This window comes from Hippichthys cyanospilos, chromosome 20 (genome assembly GCF_059441005.1).
Source record: "Hippichthys cyanospilos isolate Australia breed blue-spotted pipefish chromosome 20, RoL_Hcya_1.0, whole genome shotgun sequence".
Classification (NCBI taxonomy): domain Eukaryota; kingdom Metazoa; phylum Chordata; class Actinopteri; order Syngnathiformes; family Syngnathidae; genus Hippichthys; species Hippichthys cyanospilos.
In genome coordinates, this window is record NC_142388.1 from 14,986,943 (window position 1) to 14,999,522 (window position 12,580).

The 12,580-nt window shown below is 39.0% G+C and overlaps 2 protein-coding genes across 3 annotated transcripts in view; one reads left to right on the top strand and one right to left on the bottom strand.

Annotated features, from left to right (window-relative positions):
• frk (fyn-related Src family tyrosine kinase) overlaps window positions 1-5,697 on the bottom strand; it is a 19,057-nt gene extending 13,360 nt beyond the window's left edge. The window contains exons 1-2 of the mRNA XM_088403087.1: window positions 5,143-5,697; window positions 2,605-2,726 (exon numbers count right to left, since the gene is read on the bottom strand). Coding sequence (XP_088259213.1) covers window positions 2,605-2,726; window positions 5,143-5,540 — 520 coding nt within the window. The 5' untranslated portion in view covers window positions 5,541-5,697. The remainder of the gene's footprint in view (window positions 1-2,604; window positions 2,727-5,142) is intronic.
• Window positions 5,698-8,795: 3,098 nt separating this feature from the next.
• Window positions 8,796-12,580, top strand: part of lama4 (laminin, alpha 4) — a 68,536-nt gene continuing 64,751 nt past the window's right edge. For both annotated transcript variants that reach the window (XM_088402799.1, XM_088402800.1), the window contains exon 1: window positions 8,796-8,996. In XM_088402799.1, coding sequence (XP_088258925.1) covers window positions 8,874-8,996 — 123 coding nt within the window. In that variant the 5' untranslated portion in view covers window positions 8,796-8,873. The remainder of the gene's footprint in view (window positions 8,997-12,580) is intronic.

Sequence of the window (12,580 nt, forward strand, 5' to 3'; positions counted from 1 at the left end):
TGCTACCTTGATCATATGATACAATTTTCAGTAGACATTAAGTAGCTGTAGCTAAGTAGCTAAGTGTGTTTTTATAGGCATTACATGGAAAATAGTACTGTTGTTATTTCCAGAGAAAATATGAATTTTTTTAATCATACATCTGGGGGAAGAAGAATAAATCTAACAACTTGATATCATTGATGAGCTGTCAATGTCAGTCAAAAAAAAAAAAAAGAAACTAGACTGATTGCTTGAGCACAACACGAACTAAAGCCAAATGTGTGGCCCACATTTGCGGTGGATTTCACCAGCATTGAGTGGTTGCTCTACTGCATAGGTGGCCAAGTCCGATCCTCGAGAGCCACAATCCAGCCTGTTTTCGATATTTCCCTTCGACCAACACACCTGCCTCAAATCAGGGTCGTTATCTAAATTCCGTGAAGCAGGCCAATGAGGTCATTATTTGAATCAGGTGTTTTGGCTGTAGGGAAAGATCGGGAACAGGCTGGATTGTGGCTCTCGAGGACAGGACTTGGCCACCCCTGCTCGACTGCGAGCCACTCTGCATCACGTCAATTATCTACAAGCACACATGCTTTAACTGGCATAATACAACGTATCTCATTTCAGCGATGCTGCTGGCAGTGACATTCACATAGGGCAATGCGTGCCTATTTAAAATAATAGATTCAATTCTAATAGCGCTTTTGTGCACTCAAACATGCTTAGCAATATAAAGATCTAAACCTTGGAAACAAAAAGAGACAACATAACACAAACATACAATTTAAGAAAAGCCAGTTTGAGCATGCGTGTTTTGAGTAGCACCAAAAACTAACACCATCAACCCATGCACCAAAAGCAGTTCAACATATTGACCCATTTGAGTCCTTAGAGGATGCCCTGGACAACATTCCCTCTGGGCACTAAGCTATTTTTCTGAGGGACTTCAATGCCCATGTGGGCAATGACAGTGAGAGCTAGAGAGAGGGGCGTCATCACGTATGTTTCTCTATTATTGGGCTTCTGTACAAACCCATCACAGATTCTCCACAAGGATGCTCATGTTCAAGTCAAAGGGTGTCCATATGCGCACTGGGCAACAGGACACTCCCCGCCATGGTTTGATGATAGATTTAATAGAATAAGCTGTTTCAAATCGCTGCTCGTGACATAAATTTGGGAATGTGCGTCTAACATAAAAATGTATAATTGCCAACAGTTCCAAATGGTTTTTCACAAAGCTACTGTATTACAAGCATTAAATGTGGTCCCACCAGATGCTGAACCTACACCCGCCCACCCAGCTCATAATTTGCTACTGGCGAGGGGTTCCAAAAGAGCGGGTAGGAGAAGGACCGACTCCATGTCCAGTGAGCTTCAGTGTGACCTCCAAGGGCTACTCTGGCCTTGCTTGATCCCAACTACAGCTAAAGGATGTTACGGATAACAGTACTCGACTGGATGATGTTTAATGATTTAACATTTCACTAATAGACAAGAACCTGGATACAAGCAGCTTAACCAGCTGAAGTTTTCTTCAGAGGGTGCTTGGACCCTCGCTTAGAGTAAGAGTGAGACGTTTGGTAATCTAGGAAGGCCTCAGAGTCAAGCCGCTACTTCATGCTCAGAGAAGCTAGCTGAGGTGGCTCAATATTTACAACAAATATTGTTTTTGGCAGTAGGAGACGTTGGCTGGTTTCATGTGGATGACCAGTTGTGTTTCTATGTGTACAAATCGAGTTTTTTCCCCCTTTTTTTCAACCCCCAAATTTGGGGTGTCAATTTATACCCACATAACTCAAAACCAGACCGATTTTCTCCACATATTAATTTGAATGCGAATGTCTCCACATTATGAAATTGGGCCACAGTATAGAATTCTGGTTAAAGAGTTTATTATTATTTTTTTTTTAAATGAAGTCACGTATGGGCGCTGATATTGCCCTCTACTTAATTCCCCAAAGGTTTGGACTCTTAAAGTGACAGTAAACAGACCAACATACAGTAAGTGTAAAAGAGGTGGCTTTCAGTACCGGCCTGATTTTGTTCTGATAATGTGATGTCTTTCTTTTATTTAAACAAACAAACAAACAAACGAAACAATTTAGCAGTTGTTAAATGTGACATTTACTTGTCACATTTCCGGTGCATGCTGGTTTTATTGTAACCAGAAGACAAGTGTAAAGAGCCTTTACTATTTTTATGTCAGACAACATGTCAGCTTTACAGAGGTGTTTACTAGCAACTCAACACAACTAAGCGCAGCATACAAGGGTATAGCTGATGAAATCTTGAGTGTCATCAGCATGAAAATGAGTCACGTTTTTCAAGTTACAGTACTGCAAACTGTCTGAGTGACAATACTGGGAAAAAATTATGACAAATTCATGAGCTTGATAACAAAATACCCTGACATGGACGGTTTATTTGTTACTGATGTACGTTGTATTCATCATCGCTGATCTAAGCCTTCGGTACTCTTATTAAAATCTGTCGAAAAAAAGTGGTGTAAACATCCTTATTTAACCTCAACAGAATTTGTGGAGGAATGTAATTGGTATTTGATGATTTGGGGAGGAGAAAAATCTGAAACCAATTTATTTTCATTCGTTGTCTTACCTGAAAGGGAGAGGTCCCCTTTATGGCTTTCACAATTCCTGATTAGGAAGGCTCCTTGTTGGTTTTTTCCTGTTAACAGCATCTTCTCTGCATCCAGTCTTTTTGTCTCCGGAAAATACCATCTACTCATTACAGAAAATAAGTTAATTAGGCAAAGTAAATGAGCTGTTCCCCAGTAGATCCTTAAGAGGTCTGAACACATACAGCATTGTTCATTTAGCTGCTCAACTTTTTGGAAACACACCTTTTTTTTTTCCCCAATTTATTATGACATTACTTGTTTTTATTTTCCTCTCATTTATAAATGTGGCAAGTACAGGCTCAGATACACCAAGCCATTAATGTGAAACTTTTAAGGAGTGAGGACTAAAGCAATACTATTTTCATTGTTTGTTTTTTCCTCACTGGGCCCCAAATTCTTTGTCCTGAGTCACCATTATTCCACAATGGATGTGTACTAAAAGAATAGCAAATAGTAGTGTATGGTGCGGCCTTCTTTAATTGAAGCAATGCCCTATTCAAAATATATATATATATATATATATTAATGATATTCCAATACAGTGAACCCTCGCTACTTCGCTGTTCCACTATCGCGGATTCGCCACGTCGCAGATTTTTTCCCATTAAGCGGAGTCACCACATCACAATTTTTTTTTCCCATTACGCAGATTCATGACTTCAAGGATTTGTTTTTCATTAGATATTGAGCTTTTGTAATAGCTCCCAAGCGTGCTGCTCACACGAAGGCTTGTACTGAGCCTAAACACCAACAATAAATGATGACATTTGCTGAGAAGGTAATACTTCTGGAAGGGAGAAGTTACGCGGCCGTGACCCGCTATTTGGGAGTGAACGAATCCACCGTTTGCTACATTATGGATGAGACGAACATTAGAAAACGGCTGCCATCACCTTTGCCAATGCTGCGAAGCAAGTTGTTACGGCTGGTAATAAAACGATCGTCCGTTTGTTTGGAAGCTGCTTTAGCAATTGGCGACTGCCGACGGAAGAAGCCCTTTCTTTTGAAGTCTCGCGCAGCTGCGGTCATATTAGTAGAGGCCCGGACGTTGAATTAATTATCTATACATGATCAAACAATGTTAAGTTTACACTTGAAATACCATTTTATTATTAAAAAAAAATCTAGGTAATGGTCCAATGGTCCAATGGTCTGGTGGACCGTTTACTGTCCTGCTCTTTACTGTCGAGTGTCTCTTCTGCCTCTGCCTGTTGACAACAACAGCGCCGGGGTGCGCTTCATGAGTTATACGGCACATGCCTATGGAGTTTTAATCTACTCCTGTCCCAACTCCCGCCCCACAGGCACATTCGTGTCGGTCATGAAGCGCACCGACAGCAAAAGGCGCACGCTCGCGCACGCACACACACACACACACACACACACACACACACACACACACACACACACACACACACACATATCGTTGAGGCTTAGAGAGACAAAGTAAGGCGCAGACGTTCGCCAGACCGTTGGAAAGGTGTTACCTAGATTTCTTTTATAATAAAATGGTATTTCAAGTGTGAACTCTTCATTGTAATAATCTATAATCATGTACAGATTAGACTTTAAGTCAACGTCCAGGCCGGTGCTAATATGACCGCAGCTGCACAAGACTTCAAAGGAAAAGGGGAACAGTTACTACAGTACAGTGTATAAGGATTAATAATTTAAGATTCAAGTAAATATTTGTACTGCAGTAATATTTGTCTTAATATGTATAGCATGAAGACTTTTCATGTTTAAAAAACACAACACATTTGATGAATGTTGCCAGGTGTGTAGAAAAATTCACTTAAAGTACACATTGATGTATACTTATAAAAATTATCAATCTTATTTTTACTTTCAGTCTTGGATTGTTTGTTTAGAAACAAAGAAAGATGACATCATTATTTTTCGACCAAAACTATTTTAACACGTGAAGCAAACAGGGTAAACCTGTTTAGTCTATTGTTATGTAAAACAGAGAACATCTTCCAGTAACATGTCTGGTTGCACCTCTAATTTTTCAATTGACGTCATTAACAGTGTCAAGGAAAAGCGTGAATTTTATTCTTGTCTCCAATTGCATCGCGACTTTTTCAAATAACGTCAAAAACAATGTCGCGGAAAAAGCGTGAATTTCATTAATAACCAAGTATTTCCAAAAATCATTTCGTTGAAAAATTATTCCAAGAGACACAGTAATTAACAAATTCGAATCATAGTGACTGCATACTTCAATGTCTATGTCACCCTCACGTCCTGAAAACTAAATTATTAACTTCTGGCAATCAGCAACTAGTTTGATAACATTCCTTAAAGCAAAGCTCATTATGAAAAGCTTGTTTCAATGCTACATTTCGTCAACACGTGAACAAGCAGGTGCTAGGGATTTGCTACATTATGACCGTTATAAAACATTAACGCCAAAATCAGAATTCAGGAGGAGAAAATAAACGTAAAAAATAAGAACCAACTTTGCAATTGAGGAAATAAAGATGACAGCGAGGCTTGAAATCAGCATTACTCACGGTTCTGCGTTAATACTCTCCACTGGCGCCACATAATTTGCGGGGATATAGCCTTGTTTGGAGATGGACACTCCGCTGAGTGCTTTCGCAAACCACCAGTCTTGGGCTTTTTTATCCAGAGCTTCCAAAATGTCCCCTGCGTTGAAGCTTAAGTCCTCTCCGGTGCGAGCAGAGTAGTCATAAAGGGCGACAAAACGATTCTCCAGATTATGTTCTTCCTGCCTTCTCAAGTTTGGTTTGTCTTGACTCGGTTTATTTGTTCGGGTAGCGCTTGGGTTTTCAAGTACGATGCCGCGTTCCATTTTCTGCTGGTCTTTTTTAATTTCAGTTGCATTTTGTTTCTGAAAACAATTGCGAAAACTCTCCCAACAAGCAGAAAACCTTGTTCTGAGATCCATGTCCACGGTCACTCACAGCAATTCATTTTGAGTACATCTTCTTGACGGGGTCTCTGTCATGATCCTCCGCATACCGAAGCAATTAAAGCATGTACCGAGCGGTAAACATAGTCCAGAGTTGATAGTGGCAAACACTTGCACCTGACACCTGGTAGATCTGGGGAGTGTCTATCCTTCTGTGCTGGAGAATTCGCGCGTTCAAACGCTAATAGGAAAATCGGAATTTTTATGTCCTAATAAAAGGGGACATTGAAAAGTGACATTTGAATCGTTTGGATACGTAAGAATTGTGGTGTTTCTGTCTATGGACTGAAGCACTGCCTCGTTCAAACGCTAATAGAAAAAATCCGAGAATTTCTGTCAATAAAAGGGGACATTGAAAAGTGATTTTTGAATTGCCTGGATACGCAAGACCTGTGGCGCTTCTGTCAATGGACTGCAGCAATGCCTTGTTCAAATGCTAGTGGGAAAATCGGAAAATGTATGTCCTAATAAAAGGGAATTTAGAAAAGCGGGTTTTGAAACGCAAGGATACGTAAGATCTGTATTATTTCTGTCTATGGACTGAAACAATGCCGCGTTCAAATGCTAGTGGGTGAATCGGAAAACTTAAGTCCTAATAAAAGGGGACTTTGAAAAGTGAGTTTTGAATTGCTTGGATACGTAAAGTCTGTGGTGTTTCTGTCTATGAACGTATAAGATTGCAGAACCGCAAATAAATAATTTGCTACTCCGAGATGCAGGTACTTTGTGGAGATATTTAGTTTGTTCCTTCAGTTAGTCACTTTTTGCTTTATTGTAATTGTTTTGTTAAATTTTGTTTAAATGTATATTCATAAAGTTATAGCACTATGTTATACTGTAAAATATTTGGGCACTGGTAGCATCCTGTAAAACAAATCGGGTTGGTGCTTTATGAGGGGACAATTTACTACCAGATTCTTACAATATTAACCCCTGCCAAGCCTCAAAATCATTCAAAATGTCAGATGAGACATTGGCATCACAATTTCATTTGTATTATGACTACAAATTCTGTGCCTGCAAAAGTCTCAGACCAACCTACTCAGTTGATCAGTCTCTTCGAAAGTCTTGCTTGTGAATGAACTTATCAACTTGCTCTCAAAGATTAGTCTTTGCGGGACCTGGTTAAACCCAAACAAATTTTTACCTCAAAATATTACCTCAATAAATATATTGTCCAAAACCTGTTTATTAAACAAAAACTGCAGTATACAGAATATACGGTATAAGAACAAAATATTGGACAATGCAAAAACATAGTCCAAATACTGTACTGTTTATAAAATAACACCGTAAAATAATACTGTACTGTACTAAACTACAGTATTGTATACTCTACTACTGTAGAGTTCTGTCTGTCTTGGGAAAAAAAAAGTATCTATTCTGAAATTGTTGTGTTGGCTTCATTTTTTTGCTTAATGAAAATGTTAGCCTGCATATTATACAGTTGTGTTGCTAATTGCATAATTATTAATAGCAATTGTACAGCAAAAATTAGCATTAGCGTACCTTGTCATTATTGATAGTTGCGACAGAGATCTTCCTGACAAGGTTTTGAAATGCTGGTGAATCCATTGTGGGAATATTTTGCCCCTGATTTTTCTGCTCCAATCTTGTGTTTTTGGCAAATTTGGGAGAAAAAAAAAATACACCACTTTCAGACTAAAAATGCACTGTAGTGCATTGCATTTCTCTCATTTGTCATTAATACTATGTTTTTGTGATATTACACTACTGAGTTACAGCAAAAAGTAATGCATGACAGTAATTACATTACTTTTGTAATGCATTACCTCCCACACTGCTCAAAAGTTATATTACACTTACATTATTACTATGTCTGTTGTCATTTCGACCATCCATGACCATGCCGCGTTTGCCTGATGGACAATCTGTCAGCACTGACAGACTACCCACCTCTGGGGGCCAAAATTATAACAGAAATCACAACTAGAGTCTATGCACAAAACAAGAAGAACCAAAAATTAACATTGGAAACACCAATGTGAGCACTCTGGGGGGCAGAGGGACATCGTCAGAGGCGTTGATTAAGAATAAGCATGGAAAAATAGTACTTACAAGGGAACTGAGTAAATATCACAGCGAGCCTTGGAATGAGGAGAGTAACGCTTGCAAAAACAGAAAATAAAGCAATGGCCGCCCTATGCTGTGGCTCCACTTAAATAGCCATTAAATGACAAATGACTCTGAGCTGCACAGCCGTCCCCCAATCAAGGAAACAGGAACACCTGCAACCAAAGAAATGACCTCAAGAGGAAGACACAGAGCCCAGACATGATATACACACAGACGAACGATGATCACTCTCATAATCACACTTAAAAGCATTTTGGAGTTTCCAATATACCTACCATGCATGTTTTTGTAAGGTGGGGGGTAACAGCAGTGACTGGAGAACACCCATGTGGGCAAGGGACATGCAAGAGAACATGCAAACTCCTCAAAGAAAGGATGGTGCTAATTTGAAATGAACTGTGAGGCAGATATGTTGACCCCTCTTCCATGGCGTCAGCCAAATCTAAAATATTTCCATTCTTTTTTAAATTCTTTTGGATTTTGGCTTTCATTTCAGATTTTTTAGGTATTTTGACCATCTTCATTGTTAAGCATTGTTACACAAATGACTGAATGTGGAGGCGATCAATCAAGCTTGGGTGTGGACGGTGAAAGTTAATGCAAGTTTAAAAAAAATATGATTAGCCATAAATAATTAAAGAATGACAAGTAGTTTTCCCACCCATTTAAGTAGCTTTGATTTATTTACTTAATAAATAAAATCACTGCTTGAAATTATATTTTAGTATGTTGCTTCAGTTATCTTTTGTTAAATCATCTTAAACGGTAGAGTACAGAAAGTAGGAATTTGAGATGTGGGCAAAAACCGTTATCATGGCACTGTCTACACACTCTATGTGTAGAGAAAAATTGGTTGTTTTTTTAGATAATATATCAGCCATATCATGGTAATGGCGAATCTGCAGTCTGTCTTCTCTTACTCTCCAGCGTCTTTCATTTTTCCGGCTTTTCCATCTGTATGTGATTTAGACAGACTGCTCAGGCAGTGGGGGAGGGCACTTACACTAAGTGAGAAGATTCAGACCTGGCAACAAGGGAGAGAAAGGGAGGAAGTTCACACAACTTTGTTTATTCTACTCAGCGTGGGCCAGAGCTATGCACAGTGACAAATCAAGACATTGGAGGGGTGGGAAAGTGGAGCACAGTGACTCTACGCACAGACTCTCCCGCTGTCTGGCTGTATTAACAGACACAGACAGAAGAGAGTACACAATGCAAAAACAGATTATGGCTTTTAAATCAGTGAGCTACCTCTGCCTTTTCGGTATTCTCTCTGGGATTGCTTCTTCATCGTCTACTGCCAGGTTTGGAACAAAGCAAAGGACATCATTGAAAGTAAGACATTTGCTCATATGTGCTTACTAAACCGTGTTTTCTAGCATTGACGTTTGAATTCTGTGCACTGTGTGCACAGTTTATGCAGGATGGATTTTGGTCAACAGCATTATGGTGCTACTTTAAATGTATTGCTTTGTTTAGGAGATCATGTGATGGTTAAACTTTGATACAAGCAAGTCATTACGGGAGCACTAGCGTTCTCTACTTACTGCTTCCACCATTGCCATGTCCCTTTTGCCCCACCCTGACTAACGGAAAGCAAAATGCTCTCTGGTCTTTTTTTCTACTAGTATATTGTCATTAAATGTCATACTGAATCGTTTTCATGTCAAAGTCCATTGTTCAAGTTATTACATATAAATACATTTTACTATTCTAACTATATATTTTTGACCACTTTCATGTCCAAATTTTTAATTTTGTATTCACTGACAAACCTCCAAGGAATTGATGCATACAATTTTTACTATGAATACTCTAAAAGATTAAAGGTATGAAGGACAGATCTTCAGAATAAGTCCCCACTTAAGGACAAGGGGGTCATTTACACATTTGTTTTATATTTGAGTAATGCAACATGGATCAATTATTTAAATGAATTAATAATTGTAGGTTGTTTCTAATCTTGGGTAGGGCATGAGTGAAAAAGGATTTTCAGAAGTAGTTTGTGGGAGGTGGGGGGTGGGGGGCAATGAAGAATTCAACACTGTCCATGTGTGTCAGTCTTCTGAGTGGACGGCTCACTCCCACAGACATTCTGTGTGCAGTTAGGATGACATTCTCATGACCCTGAATTTTTTTCTCCATTTTACGGACATTCTGGGGGAGTTATCATGAACAAGCCTCACGTTTAACACCCCCCCCCCCCCCCCCCAAGTCACTGTTGTTATCTCTATATCGTTGTTCATGTAAAATGAGATTGACCAAACTGGTATTATTCAATCAACAGATTGTTTTGAGTAGAAAAAAATCTTTAGCGGGAGCAGTGCTTCTCAATTATATTTTGCCAAGCCAGCCCTAGGACAGAGAACTTTTCATGCCCCCCCATGCATTGACTGTAAATAAAATTCTTATCTTATGGAAAAGTATATCTAAACTTGTATCTTTTTCAACATTTACAAAAAACAAAGCACCATAAATCAACTTTCAACAACTGTTAATAATTTTTACAGCCTTTATACGAGTTACAGCATAGTCTAAAACAGAAGAAATAAAAAACAAGTGTATCAAAGTGCCTGAAACAAAAAAAAACCTAATGATTAAAATTCTTATTTTATTGCAATTACACTTCACATGACAAAAACAAAGCCTTTTCCCTGGGGTCATCTGCTCCCCCCCAATCTCTTCAGGGAGCCCCCCCCCCCCCCCCCCCCCCCCCCCCCCCCACTATTTGAGAAGCACTGAGCGATAGAGAGACAAGAGACATTAGTTAGACATCATTAACAGACACAAAATAAGTACATCTTAAATTTGTCTTGATATGGCAATACTCTGGTGAAGAGGCTTCACATTTCAAAAGAGAGGCTCCAGAAGGCCAATGATGACATCAACTGAGGAACACTTATATGTGGAGACAAGACATTTTTGTTTGTAATTCTGTTTCGTCTGTGCCTCAACACAGAGAGCTTCAGGCCTTACCAAAGCACATCACAGGCACACAAGTTGTAAAAGTAGCTTGAACAATTGAAAGATCGTGATAATGTATGCTGAACATCACCTTTGTTTTCCAACAGAGCGCCAATAGTGGGAGGGATACTTTACTGGTATCCCTACTGGAATATGGCAATTCTAGTGCCATGTGTTTTAATTTGTATGAGGTCACATGAAGAATAATGTTGAATGTTTTCTAACACATACATTTTTTTTAAATGTAACGCCATTTTACATTGAATTTTACTGAAGCTAAATTAGAAATTATAGATTTAGTGTGCTAAAAGCCATGGGCTTCTTTTCCTAATTCCCACTTCAAACGTATTCATCCTCCTCTTGTATGTGAGCCAGGAATTCATATATGCAACAGTTCACCATCTTGACAAACACAGACAATTACTCAAAACAATGTGGCGGACCTTGGCCAAAATAAGCTAACTTGTGAGGGAAAAACATCAAATGACAAAAGCAGCAGGAAGTTAACATACATCCGCAAAGACCTCCTCTAGGTCAACCCCAACAGGACTGTGCTCAAAACAACACTGAAATCAGAACAATCAGAGAAAGTGGCTTATCATAAAAATGTGTAAAATTGACTTATTGGACCAGTAAATCAAGAAAACTTGAAAAATATCCACTCATCACTCACTAGTCCAGTTAATATCAATTACAGTATATTTTTCAAAGCCCCCCAAAGAAAGAGAAAAAAATTCATGCCCCGCCCCCCACTTGCCATTCTGACCACAATAAGATTATTATCTATAAAAATAGTATAAGTATACAGTACTTAAAACTGTATCCGTTTAACACTAACATTTTTACTGCATTTACACAGGTTTAAGGTTTTTTTTAAAGACGGAAATGTCCAAAGTCCGGCCCGGGGGCCAAATGCGGCCCGTGGTCAATTTCCATCCTGCCCGAGGCCTACGTCATAAAAACAATAACGTCTGGCCCGCATGGAGAATTAATACATTGAGCAGCAGCGCTTTTACCTGCGTGTGCTAAATGCTGTCATCTATAGGCTCAGTTAGGAACAGCAAATTAGTAGCCTATATGAGTAATTGACTGTATGAGCCCCTTATTTTCTAAAATGGCGACAATCAACATATGGAGGAAAGTTACGCTGCAGTGTGACGCAGAGAGCCGCGGTAAGCGGCTGCAGCTGTCTCTCGCCAACTTTTATCGACAGCTGGATAAGGACAAGTTCCGAGAGATTTGAGCATTTGGTAAGAAAATGCTCAACTTGTTCGGATTCCTGTGAGAAGACATTCTCGGTTATGAACTTAAATAAGAGCCGTGTGGCACGGGTATCGGACTCTCACTTATAAGACATCTTGCGCATCCATACTACTGCCATAGAGCCAGACCTTATTTTAAATGAGTCCTGCACTTGTTGATATGACTATTACTTGTTCATTTCTCTGTTATTGTGTTTTAAAGTTCTATAAATATTAGACTGACGTGGTTAGATTTTTTTTGTTTCAAATGCAATTTGCACCCAAGAGTACAATTACTTCTGTTCAACTGTGACAAAGTGTTCAAGTGTTAAAAAAAAGTTAAGTGAATATTCAATATCAATATTTAATGTTTAGTCAATCAAATGCATGTTTCAAATTAACCAAAACACATCCTTAAGATAGCTGAAATGAAAATAAAAATGCAAATGTTAAACACATAACGGCCCGTTGAAATGTATCTAAATCAATTGCTGTTATGGCCCCCTTTGCAAAAAGTTTGGACACCCCTGGACTCTAAGCAGACAAAAAACCCAAGTGCATCAAAGTGCCTCGAAAACAAAATATGCCAATCCTAATTTGACCACAATTACACTTCACAAGACAAAAACAAATCATTTTCCCTGGGGTCCTTTGGGCCTGCCCCACTATTTGACTGCTCTAATGTAAATAACATAAATATGTGCATTTTGCTAA